A 25,721-nucleotide genomic window follows, 5' to 3' on the forward strand; every position below is an offset into this window, starting at 1 on the left:
GCTTCACAAGTAAGGAAGGTGCAAATATTATGTAATTTATCATGGGAAATTATTGGAAATGTTATTTCTTGTTTATTTTAATTGCAAACCACACACATACATTTGTAATCACAAGTACACTTTTAATACCTTGAAAAGATTCTCATTTCGTTTATTTGATGTTGCCTAGCAACGGAGCGTTCAGAGCAAAGATTCTAGAACAGAGCTTCAGAGAGACACGTTTTGAGTTCGTGGCCAAGTACCTAAAATATTGGTTTCCATGTGTATGTGCTGGATGGTGTGCTTCCTTTATGAAAGTAAGTGTTTTATAGAGTTACAGACATAATGAGTCATGTTGTAGTGGTCAACATAAATGTGCTCCTTCTGTTATTAGAATGCTAAGCGGAGATTTAAAATCATTCATTTCTTGTCAATTATCACCACTTTTGATCATAGGGAGGAGATGTTGCTGAAACGTTACGGGATTTATGTTGCTTAGCTTAATGCCATGGTCATTTGATATGAGATGCTTGTACTCGTAACTTTAGGACTCCTATTTTTTTTACTAAGAGTAAATCAGGAAGCATTTTAGACCTAAAAGTAGCGCCTGAGTCTGTGACAGCTTAAGCGAGGACTCCTAATAAGACCGATTCACAAACAATGTTTTGTGGTGGCATTTCACGTCGCGATGTTTTGAAATGCGTCTAACAATCACGAGGGAACAATTTTGCATTGTAGGCATAAATAAGGGATGCAGTAACCCCACCAACAACAACCTAAACTAGCCTACTCATTGTCAACATGTACATTAAATGTAACGTTTCATTGTGAATCAAATTAAAATGTTCTCCTCCTTGCAAACGCTTTGCAAACCATATGCAAAGGCATATAGTGACAGATTAATTTGTTGCTGCGTGGATCACGGTAAGTGTGAATGAAGTGGCCACTTCTTAATGGGACTCGCTGTATGGAAGTAGGCTAAGTAAAATAGAGATGTTTAAAATAAGATAAAGTTAGGATATGCCCGCTTGACAACGGCAGTGATAACTGGCCTTTGGCCATAGCAACCATCCATTTAGAACGACTGGCCTTCATAGCAACCAAGGATCTTAGCTGTGATTCATGTAGCTACAGTATGCATGCAATGTGATGCAAAGTATAGAAAGGTGATGAAATATACAGAGACAGGTCAAGAAATATAGTGCAATATAAACAGTAGTATACAGTTGATTTACAGAAGGTGGTTTAGAGTAATATGAATTAAATATAAATATGTGTAGTGTATTAGCAGTTATCTCATACAATAAGTAGAATAATGGATGTAGATGTAGCAGTAACATTATAATAGTAGAAATAATAATATAGATATATGCAGTGTATTAACAGAATATAATAAAACAGAATAAATATGGATATTCAAAATGACAAATATATAACAGATATGTACATAACATACAGCTATGTGCAGTGTGGAAACAGTAGACGTCTGAAGAAGGGTGATTACCCGAAACGTCACGGAAAAATAAAAACAAGTGGGAGCAGAAAACCCTGGTTGAAGCGGACTTTTTCTCTTTTTTGTCCAGTGTGGAAACAGTGTCATTGTAGTGCAGAAACAGCATTATAAGAGTAGTAAGAATAAGTCTATGTGCAGGATGAATAGTATAAAGATCAGTAGAATAACTATGTATAAATGTAATTACAGTAGGCCTATGTACATTTGTAAATAAATAGAAAACTATGGGTGAGAGGGATAAATTAATTTTATTTAACCGTAAAAGTAAATTGCATTCAATTAAATTGCAATTAAAAATCTTTCCAGTAGGCTTTAATGTCACGCAATGAGAAATGAGAAAGCGGACAGTGCTGCTAAGCAAGCCCTCAATGAAGAAGTCACAGAATGTCAAATCCCTGCCCCAGACCATAAACCTATACTGAACTCTTACATCTCAGATAAGTGGCAATCTGAATGGGATTAATGTACCAACAACAAGCAAGGAATGTGAATTTTGGCACATTTTCATGATCCACTGGGTCGTTATGGGCCACACAAAATACGGTGTGCTAAAATTACTCCTATTGTGGCTATTAGAGACATTCGTTCATGAGTATCCAGCTACATTCAATGAGTTAAGTAAAATACATTCACACACACAAAAAAAACATCACTAATGTTGTGGACATTCCTTTATTCTGAGATACATCAATAGGCTCTCAAAACAATCCCAAACAGACATAAGGTCTTTATAGAGCAAATCCATATAGATTATTTGTCAAATAAACCAGTAAAACAGAATTAGGGGATGGAATATATAACATTCACACTCATAGCTCATATTTTTAAAATAAATCAGTGAAAAAGTATCCTGACAAACAAGCAGCATTTTAATGCCTTAGTCATATTTCATAATTTCAAATTTTTCTCTAGGTTACCTGATAGCCCAGTTTGAGAGGTGCAAGACGCGTAACATTATTTATTTTTGCAGCCAATCACTGCTGTTGTTTTATTTTATTGATTTGATTTTAGTCATAGAAGCTAAATTCGAAGGCAGGTCACAGGTAAAATCCAACGAACCGCATTCACCCCGCAAGGCAATAGTTGAATAGAGCTTTTGAGGTATTGCCACTGCTCCAGCACTGAAAGGCACTGTTAGAATGCTTGGATCAAGCCAGGTTCAGCATAGCGTATGTCACTGTCTGCTCACGTTGGTGACCGGACCAGGTCAAGCACACTTTCGCAGTTCCCGCCGGAAATGCAGTCTAGTTATTTATGTCATTTATTACAGTACACTCATTATTATATTCATTTCAATTTCTTTATAAAACATTTTGAAAAAAAAACAGTTGATCAAAGTGCTGCACAGTCAAAGTATTAATATTTGCAGGTAATATACTTGTAGGAAGAGGACAATATCATTCATAAATCTCAAGTCCAGATTGCACTGTGTTGTGGTAAAATTCCATGAAGACCGTGAACAAAATGGGTGTTAGTTTGCTCTGCGCTGGTTTGACATGCTTCACTTTTGATGTGTTGACAAAATTAATAGAAAACATCAAACTACAGCAATAAGAATCATAAAGAATCAAAGAATCTTAAAGAGCAAAACAATACTTAATCACTTTCTAAATACATTTGCTGATCAGTTTTCACTTCATTAAAACATGGAAAGAAACATTAATTCGGTCTCTGCTGCAACATGTAATACACAAGAAAAGGCCAGATGATCAGTCCACAGATTAGGGCCAGCATGTTGAAAACCAGTGCTGATTCAGATGCTCCCTTTGCGACCAGCACATCTCCACCTGCCATTGATTTTTCTGCCTGAAATCGCGGCATTAACATGTGAACACATAACCCTTTTACAACAGTTAACATGTAATATGTGCTGAATCGTTATGTGGCTCTCTCAAGACACATACCTTTTTCGAGTAGTTCAGGGCCAGTGCACCGAACGGAAAACAGCAAAGGGTGCTGAAGACAGACCAGCTGTAGTAGGAAAAGGGCCCATCCTCATGTGACTGCTGAGCCTCCACAAGTGACATGATGGCACTGGTTCAATGTCCGCACTTAAGCGTTGACCACTTAAGCAGCTGTGGCAATGGGTCTAGTAAATGACAGGTTAAAAAAGGCTGCTTGCTGCTGAGCTCCTGCTCACACCCACTTCCTCTCTCAAGATCTGTAACCACATATAAGTGGCTAGAAGTGAAGTGATGAGTCTGTGGGCTTTGTGAGGGTAAAAGAACAAAAGAAAGACATCTGTGTGTTCTTTATCTACCACTGACACTGACACCATAGCAGAGCCCAATTAAACATTTCCCAAAGACTAATCTGATGGCCGAATGAACAAGATTATTGGGGAATGCAGTCAGAAAGTTATGATAGCAAAGACGTGCACTCTGATGAGAACTACAAACCAAACCACTTTGTTGCAGCAGTGGAACAGTCAGTTTATCTATTTATTATTCTTATAGCCCACCTAAAAACTCATTGGACATCAATCCCAAGGATACTTGCCTGTTTTTTTTCAGAGATCTTCAAGAGTCCAGATGATAGATGGGACAACAGACAGAGGAGGAAATGTAATGGAGTCAGTGTAAAAGATAATATGTGTTTTGAAAAGAACAAATCATAGAGGAAGAGAGGTTATACGGAGCAGAGTTTGTTTTTTTCAAATTCATCACCTGAAGTTACACATGCTGATTTTTTTTTCTCCAGAAAAGTTCAGTAACCTTGAAAAAAACAACAACTAGGGCACACTTACTAGATGACCCAGATTAGAACTTAACCTCAACCGCCTGAGCCCTCCATTGTCTACAAACAGATCATGTTAGAACAGGAAAGCAGCCTCTCATAGCCAAGGCCAGAGAGCACCCAGCATGTCTTTTCAGGACACCGTATTTGTAGTATACTGTAGACCACAGTCCTGTGCAATCAGACAAATCATCTAGAGCCTCCACACAACATTGATTTCCAAAGGCTAGACGTCCCCTTGTTTTTGTGCATTTTTGGTTTGGCTCATATGAAGGGCTTGGACTGGGGTGTGATGCTAGCTAACCTTGTGCATATGCCAACAGACTTGTTCCACAATAGAGCTGAAAGCCATACCGCAAACATTTTTCCTGTAGATATGGTCCTCTCCCCTTCATTTCTGCTGCTGCAACTGAAGTGCTCCACTTCACTTCAATACAAAAGATGTAAAAGAACATGTAATGTAAAAGAATATTGCATTTTACATACATTGTGTTGCTTTAACATAGGATCCTGCAAAGATTATTACAGTGCATGAAAATGCACTGTACTGTTCTTCCTAGGCTTCTTCTTCTTCTTCTTCTAACGCAATTAATGCAGCTTTAACCGTTTAACGTAGAAACTTCATTCAAACTATGTTACGTAGGTCTTACTTAGGACATCTGGGCTTTGTATTTTTCATCTTTGTAACTTTTATACTTTTTAAACTATTAATTAAAAACTACTTAAAATGTCCCCATAGACTTAACATTGGGCTGATGACATCACAATCAGGCCGTTAAGCAATTAAAATCCTAGGCCAGGTGGCCAGGCCCCCTGCATCAACTGTCAGTTTCTCAGGCTTTAAGCATACAGTCTCATTCTCTTAAGACTACACATCCTGTTCAACTGCTTCCTCCACAACTGTTATAAAAGTCCTCACTACAATAATTCACTGTTAAGCAATTTAACTCTTAAACTACTGAACTTTTTAAACTGTTCAGCCATTGTAACTGTCACTTCTCATCAACTATGACTCCTACCCACTGTAGCTAGTTAACATTGTTAGCATAGTTAGCATGTTAGCATTGTTAGCATTAATACAATTTTTAACAAAACTACTAGAAAACATTAGCTAAGTTAGCTAAGTAGCATGGTTAGCACTGTTAACATTGTTAACATAGTTAGCATTTTTAACAGAACTACTAGAAAACATTAACTAAGTAGCATGGTTAGCATAGTTAGCATTTTTACATTGTTACCATTGTTAGCATTTTTTAACAAAACTGCTAGCAAACATTAGCTAAGTTAGCTAAGTAGTAGGTTAGCATAGTTAGCATGTTTAGCATGCTTATTTCGACCCTCTTCCCAACATAGCTGTAGGTGCCATTAGTAATAGTGATGATAGTGTCCGTAATGGACGTGGTATATTACACGCGATTACACACAAGAAACACATAAGAAGAGGTACATTTCCTCCATAACACGGAAGCAATGCAGGCCATAGTTTTGCACAAATTAAAGCAGGAATACACCAAATGTTGAAGAAAAAGTTCACATGTGATGAAGTCTTGGGTCTGTTATTTACCTAGTCTGATTCTGAAGGAGAATATCTGCCTTTTGGAGAGTATGAGCGATCGTCTAGTCACTGTGCGTCTGTGAATGGAGGTGCGCCTTTGCGACAGTGTTCACTAAGCATACCATGCTTATGTCGACCCTCTGCCCAACGTAGCTGAAGGTGCCAGTGGTAAAGGTGATGATAGTGTCCGTAATGGACGTGGTAAAGACAGCAGGGGTAGTAAAAATAGGGCTCTGAAGAACTACAAAGTCACCCGCGATAGGAACTGATTTGACCAGGTTACTTTATTGTATAGTAGAATAGGGTTTGTGGTTATAGTAATAGTTTACTATTGTTGGTTTACATGTGACTGCTTTCCTGTTCAGGTGTTATGTGGGTGAAATGACAAAAAAGTAAGCAAAACTGCTCAAATATATGTTCATGATCCAGTATTTACTGAAATGTGCATAATTCAAGGTTGTTGTCATCCAGTGACATCATAATATGCAAATTAGATGTGTAAATTTACCCCCTTCATAAACTTTTGTTCATACTCAATGATTTTTACATTTACAGTAGGACTTTATCTCTGACCACTTTCAAGCCATGGCCTTTTGAAATTTTTTTAAACCTGGCGCCTAAAGGGTTAAACTATTTGAATATAAACATTCATTAAACTTTCAGTCTGTCAACAATGTTTAAACTATTTACATTTAACTTTTAAACGGTCTACTTTTAAACTATCATTAAACTATCTATCTATTAAACTAGCTGTCTATCAACAACTTTTAAACTATCTACATCCAACTTTTAAACTGTCTACTTTTAAACTATCATCAAACTATCTATCTATTAAACTAGCTGTCTATTAACAACTTTTAAACTATACATTCAACTTTTATTTCAACGGTCTACTTTTAAACTATCAACTTTTATTAAGCTATGCAACCACCATGTCTATCCTAGCATCACTGTAGTAACTATCTCTGTATTATCTATTTTAACTATACATGATTTTTTTCATCACAACTTTTGCATTTTCATGCACTGGTAATTCCTTGGAATTGCATTTCTAGTTATTATTGTTTATGTTTTTGTTGTTGTATGTGTGTTGCCCATTGAACTATGGTGCTCTACACATAATTGTGCCTATGGAGTCAGATAGCTGTCTTAATTATGTGAGCACATAAAGAATGAAAACGAGCGCAGATTCAGGAATCGACAGCCTAAATACAGAAACTGAGGGGTGAGACATAATGTTGTAGTGAATAAACCTGTTATCACAACTGTAACAATTATGATTGAGAGCACAGAAATGACTTTCGAATCGATGCAAATGTCATTTCTAAACACTCTCGATTCCTGAATCTGCACTCGATTTCATTCTTTATGTGCTCGCATAATTAAGGCAGCTATCTGAGTCTTTTATTCACAGAATTCAGCTGCTGGCTGAGTGGTGTGGCTTTGACCCTGAGCCCTTTGTTGTCCTCAAAGGCCCTCTGGTGGCCGATATGAGTGATGTAAATTCTGCTTGAACGTATTCTTTGGAAGCCTTTTTTACTACTCAAGAATCTAATGATTATCTTATGTATAGTGCCACCACAATTGCCTGTAAATAGTACAAATGGTCCATATGGCTCCACGTGTAGCCAAGGTGTTACAACCACCTAAATGTAAAGATGAGAGTGAACATTCATACACCTAGTATTTGGTTAAAAACAGATAGCCTACAAAGGTAAAAAACCAAATAAAGCCCATTTCACCACATTCAAAGTTGTGTAGCCCAAGTAGACTAACACCACACCACGTATGAGCTCTTGCTGCTGTATGGTGAGGGGTTTTGCAGGAATGTTATGGATGTGGCATCATTTGTGTGTAATATCCAGACAAATGTGTGAAATGGAAGTGGGTGTGGAAGGGAGGTGTCGAGAAAATAACTGCACTTCAAGTGTCAAAACTGCAGTTTTGGAGGAATTATTAGCAGTTCTTATGCGGGAAATGCTGATTTTGGACATTTCTATACTGCAGTATAATTGCACTGTATAATCGTAGTTCTTTTTTGTAAGGGTAAAGCTTAGTAGGCCTAGTGAATTTACAATAACTGCAGCTTTGACCACATCACTGAATCTAAATCTGATAGGCTACATCTGGGACTAGCAGTTTATTTTTCACTCAACCATACTCTGAAAGTTGGATATGAGGAGCCATATGCCTACAGTTTGCTTACATTCAAGAGCAAGCCCTAGCTATGTGCTCATAATGCACAAACATGGACAAGTGTAGCCTACTGTCAGGTGTGTTTGAATGCGGCATGTAAAACCATCAACACATCTTGATAAAGGATTTTCTCGTGGTGTTAAATGAGATATTTATAAACCTGTAATAACGCGTGAAGTTCAAGGAATACAAAACAAAAGATGGTTGCATAGCTTATTTTAGGACTTTTAAGTTGACAAAATGAATCCAAAATCACACGGAAGTGTGACCATATATCTCTGGGCTTTCGTTTGCTGACAGTTGCATGCGCGCTCGTGTTATTACATGAGCGCGCATCTACGTCCTGTCGATAGAGGGAGTGCGCATCCTCCGGAGAGCTTGGAGAAGCAAGAGAACCCGGCTGCCGCTGCCGAGCCGCCGCTGCTGCTGAGGGGAAGCAGGAAAACATCATGAGCTCCAGGAAGGGTTAGAGAAACTCATTCTTATAAGACTTATGCGTTGGCAAAACTTCATATTAGTATTATCATCGTAAGAAAATGCTTGTGTGCGACCTTTTGAAACGATGCTCAGACCGGCAATATTGTTGTCTTACGATTGCTGTGTTCTTTCTCTCTCCCTATCCCTCTTTCCATCATTCCACTCTCATTCTCACTTGGGTTGTTCTTCTGCCCCATACATCGTTCTATTTCACTTAGTAATGGCCATTCAGGCCCGAAAGAGGAGGCCGAAAGGGAAAAAAGACAAGACAACCCAGCATCGAAGGTAAGCAGGGCGGCGGTCGGGACTGACTGCATGTGTGCGTGTTTGTGTTTTTGTGTCCCGTAGTGACAGCAGTCGTGCTTGTTTCTCCATACGACATTGTTGACAGTTTGACTCCCTGTTTATGGAATGGCATATGGAGAGACGGGAAGACGCTGGTTTTGCGCATGTATGTTCTCACACCGACGCACTGTTGGCTACAGTGCAGGTGCTAGCACGAGCATGGACTCCTTTTCAGGGTCTCAACATTAGCTTATCTGGGCACTCCAACTGTGGTGTCAGAAGTTGCTAATGGCAACGATGCGCGACCTGACGCTAGGTGCATAATGTTTGTTTGCGTTTACGCTATGCTACTTACAGCTTTATTGTTTACTCGCAGTGACTGTGTTATCCGTGTTTTAATCTGTTTAGTCCTCGTGCTGCAGCCGTGCACTGGTGTGCACCAGTGTTGTGGGGGATGTTTTTGCGCAGATTGGATGTGACAGATGTGACGCTCTCGCTGGAGTGATTATAAATGCTGGTGTGAGGGGAAAAGCAAGGTATTTTAAGTTAATCTTAACGGAGTGCATATAGCATTAAGTAGCGCTAGAAGAACCTACCAGACATAGACCAGGGGATTCCGACCGTATTGTGAGTGGGCGTCTTTGAACCATGTAGTGTAAACGCTGTGCGGCAGGAGAGTGGAGGTTACGGAGCTCAGGGCAGCTCTTTACTCAATGAGCACACGAATCGCCTTACCGGGTGTAGAACCTACTTCATGGCATCATGTCATTGGGCCGACGTCACAGGTTGTCACTAGCATCAATTAGGTGATTCCAAGGTGCTGCACACACCGAGGCTGCAGAATCTACTGGAAATGTCTGGAGCTTGTGTAAGCCATTGCTGTGGGCATTGACAGGCAGTAGTAATCTCGTTATTACACCTTTCAAGTGTGAGCCTTTAAGAGCCATGTTCAAGTGTCTAACAAGTGCAGAATGGTATATTAGTTATTACTATGTGGACATTATGTAACATTTCTACAGCTTTGATGAGGAGTGCACCTTGGGAACATTTGGTGTAACATATGTAGGCCTGTTAGTTCTCATGAGCGGTATTAATGAAAATTCTATTTTCACACAGTGCATGTTAGGTTGTTATAGATTGCACTGGTCCAGAAGAAGCGTTAATGCCTTCTTTTTTGGCTGTTAATCACAAGGATAGCTCCAGACACTTCCCATATAGGCCTACAGAGTTGTGGCCATAGCTATCTCCCCAGGTTGGAGGTGTGATATGTGTGACTTCTTCAAATGAACAGTTTGGATATTCCTGTTAAAATGTAGGGAAGTGAAAGTATTTGTGACATACTATAACATACTTTGTTATTTCCCACCTATGTCCAAACTCCAATAAGGTTTCCTTCATACTTTTCTCCCTGAGAGAAACCAAGGTGTTGTGTGAGTGGAGTTGTTTTTAGATTTTAAATGGAGATTTTAGTGTGCATGTTTGCGACATGCTTGCGACTTGTGATTTTATTGTGCATGTTTGCGACTTCAAATGGCGATGCCTCTGTATCTAACCCTAACCCTGTCAAATGTAATTAGTGCCATTAAGATCAAAGATAGTCATGCATTAAACCTGGGCTTGCTTGATTCAAACCAGGCACCCTACAGTGCCCTGCAAACCTCGCTACATGCAGAGCCACTTTTTTGACACTGCAGAATGTCCTTCTGTAGCATTGTGTGGCCCTAAGGCTTGTGGGTGAGAGACCCCAAACCCCCAAAAGGCGGAGTTATACCATATCTCACTGTCTGCGTAAGCTAAGACTCTGTGCACTTGTACACTGTTTGAAATCCGTTGTGAAATGCAGTGAATAAATACATCGTTCCAGTTTTTTTTTTCCTTTACCTTCTTCTTCATTTACACAGATATTGTGATGTGTCATAGATTAATCTTTTCCAATGTATGGAGTATTGCAGAATGGCTGAATGGTGATATTGTTGTTAGCGTTAGCATTGTTAGCGTGGGCAAAGTACTGTGACAGTATTGATTCCAGAGCCACTCTATGACTCCCAGCCCTAGTCTGTGTCAGGTGCTTGTCGTTGTCTTGTGCATGTTGCTTGTTGTGATTAAACGGCTGTCCCAAGGGAACTCCTATCCACTCTGACTCCACTGCCCAGTCCTGTTGACTCCTATCCACTCTGACTCCACTGCCCAGTCCTGTTGACTCCTATCCACTCTGACTCCACTGCCCAGTCCCGTTGACCCGGCGCACACAGGAAAGAATAAGGACCCTTTCAACAAGCCCCAGCAGCAAAGTTCACACAGGGCAGCTGGAGTGTGTGTGTGTGTGTGTGTGTGTGTGTGTGTGGCATGCACTGAGTAGGAGGCCTGTGTGTGAGTATGTGTCTGTGTGGGCATGTTTGTGTGAGACATTACAGGAAAACCACTGCATGCTCATATGTGTTTATCTTGTGGTTGTCTATGTGCTTATCAAAGTGGTGTCTGTGTTTTATCAAACGTACAATCTCATCATGAGACTATGAGATGTGACTCCTTGATGTTTTATATTTGGTTTGAATGCTCCAAGTGCTCTGAACACACTAATTGTCTCCACACCCGCATTCAGACCGAGCACAGATGCAGCCCATATTTTACATCAGGCTCTGGAGGACCAGGTGTAACATGATATGTAGTTTAAAAAGGCACAATGCTAGAATGGTCAATCTTTCACATCTTTGATCCTGTTGTGTTTACTCTCTGTTACTGCTTGACTGGGCAGAGTATTGGCAGAGCAGGAGGGAGGGGTTTGGAAGGTTCATAGGGAGTTCGCTTTCAGTAATTATGTTCCCTCGCTCTCTCTTTCACACGTTCTCTCTCGCTCTCTCTTTCTCTCACCCCCACCACTCCTAAACACTCTCTCTCTCACAAACACACACACACACACTCACACACACACACACACACACACACACACAGGTAACACACACACACACACACACACACACACACACACACACACACACACACACACACACAGGTAACACCGTGTAATCCCCTGTCTTGAAACCCTACCCCAACCCAAAAGCTTAACTTGCATGCTTTACCATTAGGTTTTGTATGTCATGTTCATAAAGAGCGTGACAGTTGTTTTGAAACTCTGCCTCATGAGACTCCTGTTGTCCCACTGCACTGCATGTTTGGTGTCTTCTGGGGTCACTTGGACAGTTCGAGGATGGTGGGGCGGCTGCTGGATTCGTCACCCGCCGCGCAGACAGTAAACGTTTTGTTCTGGGTGGTGTGTCTGTTGGCATGGCCCGTAGCTGTTGTGGTTGTGAGCCTGTGCCGCGTGAGGTCGTCGCTCTGTGCAGCGGAGCCAGAGGTGTGAACAGAAAGATTCAGCTCGGTGACAGCTGTACAGCCTGCACAGTTCACTCAGCTGCTTACAGCTTTGCATTACACTACATGCAGCTAATGCACACAGTTTTATGTTGTTATGTTAGTATCAGCCCTCTTTACCGTAGGGGCCAGTGCTTGATTTAGTGGTTTAATACTGAGGAGAACCAAATTGATGTCTGATGTACAGTTGTACATACAGTACTGAGAACAATTAGAGGGGCTTTTGTAATCTGACTGATAATTTGAATATATCTTCATGAGACACATGACTTTTTGATAACAATTCTATATTATATATTCTTTTATTTTGAAGGATTTGGTTTCAAAACAAAGCGCTTGTTTTCGGTTGTGGGAAATTAATCGGCTTCACTGGGATGATGTTGTGATGGCCGGTGAGTGATCTTGATTGATGTAGGTACACGTTGCATTGTAAGCCGGATTGATTTTGGTCTAAGGTTTCCCCTGCCCTGAGACACTGTATGACACTGTAGTCGGCTCTGTGTGTGTGCTGCTTGTCCCTGGCAGTCGAGAAAGTGCTGTCACACAGGCATGGGCTTCATTACAACGGCTAGCTCCTGATATCCTCTCTCTCTCTCCCTCCCTCTCTCTTCTCTCTCTCTCTCTCTCTCTGATGGGGAATTGATCCTCCCCTCCCCCATGCTCTGCTCCAGTCACTAACCACGTTTCCCTGCCAGGACAAATGTCATCGGACCCAAATGGATGAGAAATTTGGTAAATGACGTTACCCCCTGATGTCAAAAAGACCCCATTGTGTCTTTGTCAGAACTAGAGATTCAATTTGGATGCTTTGAATCTATGCTCTATTAGTGGTTATTCTTGCTGGTAATGTATTAGAAGAAACCTCTATTTACTTTAAGTCAAAGTATTCAGTTTGTTGCATCCCATGTCATTAGTAAGCTGTTTGCCCCCACTGCAGAGAATACTGTATATTTCCTCAAATGGGGATGCTGCTACTCTGACAATGAGCACCTCCAAAAGAGTGACAAGCAGTGAGAATGTGTGTGAAGTGAAATGTGGTGATTGCATGAAATTGTGGGGTTAGCCATTTATTGTTCACTGTCATTTTGTCATACTTTTCCATCCTGGGCCGCCTTGGGCTTTTGTGTGCCACATAATATTTTCTATTGCTATTTGTGATAGTTCTACAAATAGTACCTCTATGTTATCGAATGGTTTTCACTGACAGCAAGAAAACAAGGGAGTAGGCATTTGAAATTAGAGAGATGATGTTCTTACTGGGGATGTTTTTTTAAATTTTTTTTTTTGCTCTCGCTTTTCCACTCTCTGTGTGGGTAGATATAGCGTGCCGAGCTGAGGCTTGTTTGCGTAGAACAGGTTGTGATAGGTCACATTAAACATGAACATTACTGCCGGCTCTGTTCCTCACCCACCCGTGCAGGTCCAGGTGCAGGCGATGGCGTAGGCTAGAGCCCTCAGGACTAGAGCAGCAGTAACCATCTAAAATTAGCTTGGAGAAACCACAGGGATTTATACTGTATCTCAGCATGGAGATGCCATCACATATGCTTATAGGGTAATGAACCAGGCAGAGAGAAATAGGCAGGGACAGTGAAGGCTGATCTTAGGCTGGTCTTAGTTATTGGTTTTGAGGGTCAGATCTGAGTGGCCTGCGTGTAGAACAGTTGGGCTAGTTTAATAACAGTGGATTGGTGTATAACTTGTTTAGAAATTACTATTCCATTTTAGTTTTACATGTACCAAACGCAAGCACTAGTGCTTTTTTATAGCAGTGAAGTTTATACCCTACCACCCTATTTGAATGTAATTACAAATAAACCCTTTATTACATTTTGGAAGCAGTATTCTCAAGTCAACTCCAAGTGAGGTCACTGTTTACCTCCCCACGCAGGCCACCAGTGGGCTGGCATGGACAGAGCTGGCATTTGTGTTTGTTCAGTGGAGTTTCTCCACCCCATCAGCCTGTAGCAGAGCGAGGATGGTGTTAGCAAGATAGGCACATTAAAAACAACCTCATGGTCTGCCCATCACATCCGTCCAATCCTCCACTGAATACTAAACTCTAGTCCCAGTGGTGCCATTATGATTCATGGCTCAAAGATGGAACAGACTTGCCCACTTATTGTTGCAGTAGATTGTTTATCCTCAAGAATGGCAGACACAGACACACACACACAGATCAGAATGTAGTGTAGCATGGGCGGACTGGGACCAAAAATCGGCCCTGGCATATTTGGCCCAAGCGGCCCTCAAATTGGTCGGGCACACCTAATTAAATACAGAATCTTTGCGTTACCCTTGAATATGTATTTTTTCAACTGTCATGGAGCACTGAAAGTGATGTAGGCTTCACTCTGACTGATCAGAGGTAGGCATGGAGCACATGATCTCCATATTCAAGTAGGCTATCCAAGCAATTGTTAAAGAAGAGTTTCTGCTTGAATTCAAAGTATCATTTCAAATTATTCAATAGGCTACATTTAAACTATACAATGCTCAATTGACAACAGCACCAAAAAATACTGAAGCCTATGTGTAAAGAGTTAAATTACCCAGATTGTCGTAGACATTAATGTAATTTATACCAGTTATCACTGTAGGACAACTGAAACAACATGAAATAAACAGGGCTGGAAATATTTTATTCCTGTAGGCTATACTACCTACCTACATTGGAACAGTATAGCTACATGAACTAATTATCTGTTCCAGTAGCCTATCGTATAGGTTATAGTTTAGTTGGCTTGTGCATGACTACAGTACGTTTTGTAGCTTACATTTCCGTCAGTCTACAGTCTTTTAGCCCATGGCATGATAACCCTTCCAAGATAGAAACCTTCTCTACTTTGAGAGACCAACCACCACTCATGCCATCGATGTTGAATTTTGGGTGTCTGACGAAAACTGATCAATCTGACCAACAATTAACATCGATTTCACACTCTTTTGCTGTCCGGGTTTGCAAATCATTAATTTAGAAAATTTAAGTTGCGCTATTTGTTATTGTAATCACAGCACGGCCTTACTATGTTATCATTACCATATCATTACATTATCACAATTAATAAGTCATCTAATCATCATCGTCAGCATGGCATGTCACACATAGCCTACCTGCTCCACCAGTGAGTGAGTTCTTATCATGTAGCCTCAATAGGCTCGCACTCTCCACCTGCTCACTGTCCCTCTGCTCTAGCTTGCTTACATCCTCGTTCAAACTCAACGAACTTTAACATGTTACTGACATGCTAGCCTACTTGCAATATTGTATTTTTGAATCTTCTACATTGGTGTTAATTTTGCACAATTGTGACTACCGGCACCCACTGCAATTTCGTGTAGGCAACTTCGATTAACTTTTGATGCGCTCACAGAATCCTGGCTCTGAGCCAAAATGGGAGGGGTTTGTCCTTCCTTTGGGCCGATCGTTGGGCAAAATAATAATTATATATATAGCCTATTCTATCGGCCCAAAAGGTGCGTCGGCCCACCGGGAAAATACCCGGTATGCCAGATGGCCAGTCCGCCCATGTAGTGTAGGCAACTGTAGATTGTATTAGGCACACTGCAGTCATATGGATATATTATGGTCAGCATTACACACATCTTCACTGTCATCACTCACATACATTACATACAGTACTCTGCTTGCAATATTAAGTCCCTGCCCCCCCCCCCCCCCCCCTACATACACAGCACATTATTTCATCAGGAAGCTTCTCCAACACACATCCCCAACATACTTACAGCACACTGCCCCCCCCCCAATACACAGCACATTGTCTCATGAGGAAGCTTCTCCAACACACATATTGCACACTGCCCTCTCCCCACATACACAGCACACTATCCCATCTCCCCTGTCATCCCCCCAACACACACACCAAGACCCCTGGCAGTTGGGTTAGCCCCTTGAGCCGTGGATCTGCCCAAGGTTTCTTCCTTGGTAAGGGAGTTTTTCCTTGCCCCTGTTGCTCTTGGGTGCTCCTTGTTGGTGCCCCCCACCCAATCCCAATCCTCCCCCATTAATGCACAAATAGGCTGACACCAGACATAATTTCACTGCATTTCTTACTTCCAGTAACTATATGCATGTGACAATAAACTTCCTTGTATCCTTGTATCCTTGTATATTACTCTTCAACTATATGTACACTCTGCAGCTAACATGTTAGATGGCTTTGTGTCTGTGATCCAGTCCCTCACAGAACACCCCCCTCTTGTTCTTCTTCTCTGTCTCTCTCTCTCTCTCTCTCTGTTTAACTTCATTGTTGAAAGCTATGAAGCGTGGAGCGGAAGTGGAGCGCAGCTCTCCAGAACTCTGGCTGAATGTAGAAGATGAGTGAGTGCCAGTGGATGTGCAGTCCTCTCTCTGTCACACTGCCATGCTGTTATCTCACCCCTGGAAGCTCCACGCAGAACCTGCAGCCCAGGCACAGTGCCCGCGCCAGCATCCGAACGCCTCTGAAGAACGCCCTCGCACACGCTCAAATCTTCATTCACAGAAGCTACTGAATGACTGGAGAAGGCTGTGTCTGTATTAATCGTTTCATTTTGTTGATTATTGTGGTCGTCTTGCTGCTAGGCAGAGGATGCTGGCAGGTTCTGGCACAGGTCTGGGGACAGACCCCTGCGGTCTCACACCAGGTAGGGTGCCGGTGAGCTGTAAGAGAGAGAAGCTTCCGGCGATTTCATTGGTAAGCAGGCCACCCAGCCGTTCTCCCCATACGTGAGCTCGCTCCTCTCATCGGCCCTAATGACTTTGTGTTCTAGTGTGCAGTACTGCCACGTACAGTATGTTGTGGATTCAGTGGCCATACACAACAGTGTTGTCAAGGTGAACGAAATAGTGCAGTTCCTGTGGTCATGGAGATATCGTTCAGTTTTCCATGTTTCCATTTCAAGCATTTGTATTTTGTGTTTATTGCTAAATATGTTTGAACAAATGATAGGTTTCACTACCATTCACAACAATTCCCTGGAGTTATGTGATTACATTACTGTAATATACAGTAGATCACATTAGTTGACAAATACAGTCAGCTTTGACTAAACACACAAACAATTGTACATTTCATGTCAGTATTGTAGTAAGAAAGAACCCATTGAAAGTCCTTATAAATAAAAACCTTTGAATATAGAGGTAGCAGCAGCCACAGGTTAATGTTGCCATTACCTTTAGCTGAGACCTGTATTAGTGGATATGAGAGGTTTTTCAACTTCATCACCAGCGCTCTGATATTGTCTACTTGGCCATTTTCTCATGTTAGAATCACTTGAGTTGATTGAGTGAGATTAAGTGTGGTAGGTCATGGTCAAACATTTATTAAAGAGAGACAGACAGACACAGATTCTGTGTCTCTCCTTTGGTGACGGCCAAATGGCCTGACCTCGCACACTAGCCTTGCACACTAGCATGCCCTCTTTTGCCCTCAGTCTCCATTTCAGTATCCATGTCTATATCTCTTGTTCTGTCTTCTCACATCTATGAACCTGTGAGCCATTTGTGGTCTTGTGTTTGGTGTTTGTTTGAGGGTTTCACTAGGAATGGCTGAAAATAGTATAAGCCTGAAGGTCTGCTTTTGAGTAAGAATAGAACCCTGTGTCTATCCTGATCTCGCTCTGCTGATAACAGCCTAGCATGTGAGCACATTAGAATCTGTCATTCATCAGCTGTAATAGTTGCGATCATTGTAACCTTATCAGGCTGGGTTAAGATATCATGTTTTGGATTTTGCCTTTGATGTCTTTGACTTTGGCTTTATTAACTGAGCAATCATTATCTAGTCATTGCTTGTTTTGTTTATAATAAAATGTAATTGTTTGTCTAGTATAATTGCATTGTGAAGAGGCTAAAGAGCAGTTTTCTGCTGTGAGATCAGTGGAAGGGTCTGTCCGTGAGCCCGGCTTACCCAGTCAGTGGGTCAGTAAACCACCCATCCTCCAAAGCTATGGGGCATGTAGACTCATCTCAGAGACACAGGCCTAGTGCACATAGCGCTGTGTTTGTGTGTGTGTGTGTGTGTTGGTATGTTTGTGTATGCTTGTGTGGGTGTTTTTTGCTTGCTGCTGCTGCTGTGTGTGTGTGTGTGTGTGTGTGTGTGTGTGTGTGTGTGTGTGAGACATACCATAGAGAGGATGACTTATCTGAGCATCTGTTCCTCTGGCAATCAGAGATTATGACCCTAAATCTGCCTGATGCCTTAATCAATCATCCCCATCTCATCTCATCTCATCTCATCTTCTTCCTCATGACCCTCTCCCACATCTTATCCCCCTACTGCACTTGTGACTAAGGGCTGTTGGCCTGGTTTGCATGGTCTTAGTGGTGTGAAGCTACACTAGCATAGAAGTGTGTGTGCAGGTCACAGCAACACTCCCTTAGACCCTGATATAATTCCTACAGGCTATATTTGTATTAGAAGAAGAGATTTGTAGGACTACCATCCTAGAAATATAGTTAGTGTTTTCATATTGGAATTAAATGTTGTGATAGCTATGATATGATGCTATCTAAAAATGATATGATATGATGCTATCTAAAAATATGATGCTATCTAAAAATAAGACTGCTTACTGTATGTACAGTAGTAGGTATTTCCCAAATGAATACACAACTAATACTTCTTATTATTAATCCATATTAAGGGGGCAGAGGCACCAAATTGTAAAATCACACAGCAAGATCAGATTTCCAGATATTGGACCTTCACTTCTGGCACGCTCTTTGGACCACCATCATGTTTTACACTTGCCTGAATATTTAGATAATAACATTGATTGATATTAAATTTAAATAAGTAGTATAAATGAATGATTCGAAATGTGTTTTGATCAAAGTTGTCAAAACTGGATGAGCAAAACTCCAGCAGAACGGTAGGGAGGTCTCAACTTTTAAGATTATGCAATTCTACTGTTATTATTTTTGATTGAGTTATTTTACATTGTTTGGGCTAATGGTTGAACACTCTAAAAGTCGCATGGGATGTTGATATTTTAGGAAGCCTTGAATGAACAGGAGATAATACTGGTCACCATATGATCTCAACACACATGATTAAATGGCTAGGCCTGCTTAAATTATCTGGTATAAACATGATCAGACATTTAGATGTCCAATTGTTACTAGCTGAGCAAATGCGTGATTGTGTAATCTATTTACAAAGCTCTGGTTAGCAGGGATTTGATTCTGTCAAAGGGACGTTTTATTTTTCCTGAACACAAGTGAGCTGGATGATTGCTGTCTCTTCAAAACTGCGGGGGACAAATGCCCCACATCCCCCGCACCTCCTGCGCCCCTGCCTCTCACACATTTGCCTGCCTTTATACAGAGTCGTATTTTCCTGCCACTAATGCTGTCATTACTAGGGCTTAGGTTAATGTTGTGTGGAGTTTGCAGCATACCTGATGGTTGGGAGGTGTCAATCCACAAGCTTTTAGAGAGAATCAGCACACCGGCCGGCTATAACATTAACTGTTTACCCAACAGATAATCTAATCCAGTGGGGATTTCCAACAGTTTAAAGCTACTTTAGGTGAACTCTCTTTCTCTCTCTCTCTCTGTTTCACACACACACACACACACACACACACACACACACACACACACACACACACACACACACACACACACACACACACACACACGACTGTAGGCACGACTGAAGTGCCCTTGAGCAAGGCACCTAACCCCTCACTGCTCCCCGAGCGCCGCTGTTGTTGCAGGCAGCTCACTGCGCCGGGATTAGTGTGTGTTTCACCTCACTGTGTGTTCACTGTGTGTGGATTGGGATAAATGCAGAGACCAAATTTCCCGCACAGGATCAAAAGAGTATATATACTTATACTACACACACACACACACACACACACACACACAATTACAGTTACTCAGACAACCTATTTCCACCTGAGAAACATTGCCAAAGTGCGGCCATTTTTAACTCAACAAGATGCAGAAAAACTAATTCACGCCTTTATCACTAGCAGGTTAGACTACGGCAATGCACTTTTCACTGGTCTTCCCAAAAAACATCTAAAGAAATTGGCACTCATACAGAACTCTGCGGCTAGACTTTTAACTAAGACTAAGAAGAGAGAACACATCACCCCTGTGTTGGCTGAACTGCACTGGCTCCCTATTTCCTATAGAATTGATTTTAAGGTTATGTTAATTACTTACAAAGCTCTGAATGGCATAGCACCTTCATATATCTCTGAGCTTTTAATATCATATCAACCACAAAGGAAACTTAGATCATCCAATTCTAATCTTTTAATCGTACCCAAAGTGCTCCACAAACAAAGTGGAGAAGCTGCTTTTATCCATTATGCCCCCAAACTTTGGAACACCCTGCCTCTGTACATCAAGCAGGCGAGTTCAGTAAATATTTTTAAAAAAGATCTGAAAACATACCTGTACAGGAAAGCTTTTAGTTAACTCATCTTATCCTGTAGACTACTTTTTCAGATTATTCTACATCTGCTGCTATTGGAGGGCGCAGCCAGCCAGAAGCAGATGGGCTCCCCCTATTAAGTCAGGTTCTGCTCAAGGTTTCTTCCTGGAATATGGGAGTTTTTCCTTGCCACAGTTGCCATATGGCGTGCTTGTGGGGAGTAAAGGGGTAAGGCTGCCAGTCTTATGACGTCATTTTCTATATTTTTGATATGTTGCTGAGTGGATCATAAACGGCCCCAGCAATGAAGAAAAGTGATTGATAATGACTGACTGACTATTATTGTGTTACATGCTTCAAATGTAAAGCACTTTGAGCTGCATTCTGTGTATGAAAGGTGCTATACAAATAAAGCTTATTATTATTATTATTACTTGCTGTTCCTGTCCAAGTTATCAACACTGAAAGTATGCTTCTTGACCAGTCTGCATTGCAGTTGGGCAGACACTCTACACGTGGTCTATATAACTGAGGTGTGGCCCCTCCACTAACAATAGAGCAAGCGCTATGCAAATATGGCAGACATGACCCCTTGAGGACAAGACCAGCCCCATCGATCTCATCCCCTCTACTGAAGTGACCTGTTTTGTCCAGACTGGGCAGTTTATGTTATCCATTTCACTCATACTGTTTTTGTCCAGACTGGGCAGTTTATGTTATCCATTTCACTCATACTGTTTTTTGTCTCATGTAAGACAGGTTGAAGTAGTTCTGCTATTCTGGAGTTGACCAGGGAAAGTGCATTTTGGCTGGACTTGGTCTTTTTATTGCTTAGTGACATGGAGAGGTGATGCATCTAGTAGTCAGCCATCTGGTCTGTTTCACCCACTGGATGGCAGCATGCACACATCAGCAGAAATATGGAAATGCCATCGAGAGGTCTCTGCAAACACATGCGCACACGCGTTACATACATCACACGCATTACGCAACAGCAGACATGTAGGTTGCCATGGAGATGGAAGCTCTGCTCGATGACCTTGCAATCAAGCCTGATATTACCTCTGGTCACTGACTCCTCCAACGTGTCAGTCTTGTCCTTCATACCACACGTGGACTGTTATTATCTTGCTCTATGGCAAAGGGTTTATTCCAGTGACATGTAGAATAATCACACACGTTGGCTACTCCTACGCTCTCACTCGCTTGTGAATCGAGGCAGCCTTGGGCCTGCGCAGGGCCACATAAGAGAGAATATAGAGCTGAAAACTGGGACAAGTCTTCTGCCCCCCCCTGTGAGGTCTACTTGAACCTTGGTTTAATCTGTCTGCCAGCTGCACCATTCGCTGTCTTGGCTGTACCATCGCAGTAGATTTGTCCATTTTGAAAAAAAAGGGGGGGGGGGTGTCAGACAATGAGTGAGTAGGCTGGATATATGCATTTGCTCCTCTGAGTCAACAGAGGGCGCTGTCTCACCCCACACAGTTGTTTGTGTGATGTGTATGGCGTTGTATTGTGTGTGCACACCCCCTCGCAGATGAGATCACACCACAGGCCAGTGGGCTGGGTTTGCTTAGAGGACCTGATGACTGGTGTGGGAGTGATTGTGTGGGCCCTGTGAGCTTGCATGGGTAGGCCCATGGGGCACAATGCCATGAGAATGCGCTGAGAAGGTGCGTCTGTGTGAGGATAGTGAACAGACTGTTGATGCGGTTTTTTTTTTGTCTTTGTTTTTTCGTCTTTAAGTTGTTGTGCGTTTTGTTCGTCATGCTTGCAGGAAAGGTATGTTTTAGGCAGATCACAGGGCACATCAAGCTGATTATTCTGAAGCCTCATCATGGATTGGGTCTGGAGAGACTTTCCGGAACACTCCGCTTTGCTGCTGCTGTTGACCCAAGCAGTGAGAAGTCACTTGATACCACCAGCATGCGTCATTCTCCTTTTCAGACAGTTACGGCTCAGTCTGGAGTTATGTTGAAAACAGAATAGCGTGGAAACAGTATTATGTTCAATTACAAAACTCAGGCAATTAAAATTGTGTGAGTGCTTCATAACCACATTATTAAGGGATTGTGAAAAACCATGGTGAGGACATGGTATAAATAAAGGTCGTCATTCTCCCGTTTGTCAGCACGCAGTGTTTGTGGGGTGTGGTTACTCCTGTCACATAAATAATGCAAGAGGGGAGCTTATTTACACAGGGACCTTGCAGTGAGTTAGCATTATGGCACGCAGTATTCGCTCATCATCACGCAAACCTGCAGCCCATCATCCCCAGTTTACGTCTGATGGCTGATGATGCTACGTAAAGCAGTTTCATTTTACACTCTCTTAACGTTTACGTCTGATGGCTGATGATGCTACGTAAAGCAGTTTCATTTTACACTCTCTTAATGTTTACGTCTGATGGCTGATGATACTACGTAAAGCAGTTTCATTTTACACTCTCTTAACTATGAAATGAAGCTTGCAATTCAAAGACACGGGACATTGTGTACTGTAGTAGTTGCTTCCACCAAAGGCTTGAAAGTGGATGGTTGCCAGTTCTGACAAGCCTCATGGGCGCATTGTTACAACAAATAGGCTAAGTGAGTCATGCTGTGGGATATACAGTCTAAGACTGATAGGAATGAAAGCGACTAGGTCCAGGACATGTGGTCAAGAACAAGGGCTTTCAGTGGGGAAACTAGGACACCTGACAACACTATGAGGACACACGAGGCAACGATACAAACATTGTTTACGTTTTCAGTTTACAACATTCACCTACTCTTTTGTTTTTGCTGTGAGTGGTATTCACCGATTGGCATAGTGTCCTGTGGCACACTGTGCCATTATTCAGGTTTTGAGATCAGCCATGTGCAATTTAGCGTTCCAGTGTGTTTACAGTAAGAATGGCTTGCTAATCAGGAGGCTAGTGTCCAGGTGACGAGCTAATGGACAATATTAGCCCCCCCCCCCCCCCCCTCACTAACACTACCGAGCGCATTTGTGATTCATGGTGTGGTTGGCAGCTGACCTGCTTCTGGTGTTGAAAATAAGAGAACACAATAGCCGGGGTCATCAGAGCAGCTGCCCGCAGTAGGAAGAAGGCCACAGGTCACGCTCCTTCATCCGTCAACAGTTAAAACAAACAGCACTTAGCTAATGAAGTCACTGGAGCCGTCACATACTGAGGCAGGCTGAGCGTGTCCGCTACGCGCGTGCCCTCACTAATATATTCACCCTCTCTGATATCACACGTCTCCCCTTTGGAATGCTGGGTAACCAGTATCCATCTCCCCCTGCTGCAGACTCTCTTTCTATCTCCTCCTTCATTATCTACACACACACACACACACACACACACACACACACACACACACACACACACATAGAGTGACACACTAATTTATGGCAGCAATACTGCGCATTGGCTTGTGCCAGTGTCAACAGCCACAGTAAGCAGTGAGGGGGCCAGCTGCTGATCTGTGCAGTGTGTCCCTGGGGAGGAGAGCTCTATCCGCCATTAACAATGACTGTGTGTGTGTGTGTGTGTGTGTGTGTGTGTGTGTGTGTGTGTGTGTGTGTGTGTGTGTGTGTGTGTGTGTGTGAAGAGAAGACCTTTCCTCCACTGAATCAATAACTGATACCGTGGGATGGGGGACACGTATGTTGGAGCTTGGTGCCATGGTGCCATTGTTACTGTAGGGGGTGCTAAGCAACTGATCGTTGCGATAGGGACTTCATGGTTACGCCGCGCGGATGCACAAACACACAGAGCCCGCGTCGCTCCCCCACAGCCCCGGATCCTCCTCCCCCTCCCTCTGGCTCATAAAGCTCCCTGTGGCTCCTGGGAGAGCAGGGGGAGCCGGCTTGTGACTGCCAGCCCCACGCTCTACTGTAGATGACGCCAGCTGCACAAAAAGCCCAGAATAAACGCATCGCTATAGCAACAGCGTGATTAGGAGACAGATGATTAGCAGAGGCACAAGTGCACAGGAATGGAGGAAGACCCATCATCAGTCATTAAAGCGTCTCACACACACACACACACACACACACACAGAGTTTCACTTAGTGGAGTACTGCATTGTATTGAATTGTAGTTTTACGGTAATACTGAACACAGCAGAAGCCTGTGTGTGGCTGGTGAGGGGTATGGAGATTTGGGTGGAGGGGATCTAGGGGCATGTGTGGTCGTGGAGAGAGCCGGGGGGGGGGGGGGGGGGGGTTGGCGAAGGCCCCCCAATGGGTCCCTCTCCCCTGCGCTAGATATTTTTGGAGGCTGCGCCGAGGCTGCCCAGAGCTATCTTTACACGGCCTAGTTCTCCCGCAGGTCTGGAGGAGACAGAGGATGGAGAGGGGGTAGGGAGGATGCAGGGGTGGGGGGAGTCAAGTCAAGTCAAGTCAGTTTTATTTTTAAAGCGCATTAAACATGCACATATGTGCAACCCAAAGCGCTCCAACAAACAAGACACATAACAAGACAAACGATGCCGGATGGAGCGGCGTAGTCGCCAGCGTGCCCATGACATCAAGACATGACAAATACATTTAAAAAATAACAAATACAAAAAATGCTGGACGGAGCGGCGTAGTCGCCAGCGTACCCGTGACACCAAGACATATAAGACAGACAACAAAACAAATAAACAAACAAAAAGTGAAAAAAAAAAAAAGAAAATATATTTAAAAAGGGGAAGGTGATGTTAAAATGAGTCCAATTTCCAAACCAGCTGAAAATGTCCAAGGGCAAATGGTGATCCGTGAAAACTGCACAACCGTGTGTTCACAACCGATATGCCAACAACGTTCTTTAACGATAGCAAATGATCAACCCAGTGAATTCACTACCGATATGCCAACAACGTTCTCTAACGATAGCAAATGATCAACCCAGTGAATTCACTGGCAGTTTGGAGATAACGTTGACGTTAGGCCTTGTAGACTGCAGTCTGGAGATCACTGGAAGCACAGTCTGAAGTAGTGGGCGATCGTGTAGATGCGCAACTCGGTGGACTTCTAACAGCGGCCGTCTGTTACTCCGTGAGACTGCAGCTCCTCACCGCTAGGCTAACGTTAGTCTGCAGTTGGCATGGCAGCTCGCAGGTCAGCAACAGCTCGGCGGCCACGGCAGATCTTTCGCAGAGTAGCTAGCCCAGGTCCAGCTGACCCGAGAGATCCCCTCGACCAGACAGTGAAGTGCAGCACTGCTCACGGATGGATGGAA

General features: G+C 42.6%; 1 protein-coding gene across 1 annotated transcript in view; it reads left to right on the top strand.

The window, feature by feature from the left end:
- The first annotated feature begins 271 nt into the window (after positions 1 to 271).
- Positions 272 to 25,721, top strand: part of LOC121724635 (SRSF protein kinase 2-like) — a 62,590-nt gene continuing 37,140 nt past the window's right edge. Inside the window, 3 exon segments of the mRNA XM_042111326.1 lie at positions 272 to 296; positions 8,333 to 8,444; positions 8,675 to 8,741. Coding sequence (XP_041967260.1) covers positions 291 to 296; positions 8,333 to 8,444; positions 8,675 to 8,741 — 185 coding nt within the window. The 5' untranslated portion in view covers positions 272 to 290.

Source organism: Alosa sapidissima, chromosome 11, assembly GCF_018492685.1.
Source record: "Alosa sapidissima isolate fAloSap1 chromosome 11, fAloSap1.pri, whole genome shotgun sequence".
Taxonomy (NCBI): domain Eukaryota; kingdom Metazoa; phylum Chordata; class Actinopteri; order Clupeiformes; family Clupeidae; genus Alosa; species Alosa sapidissima.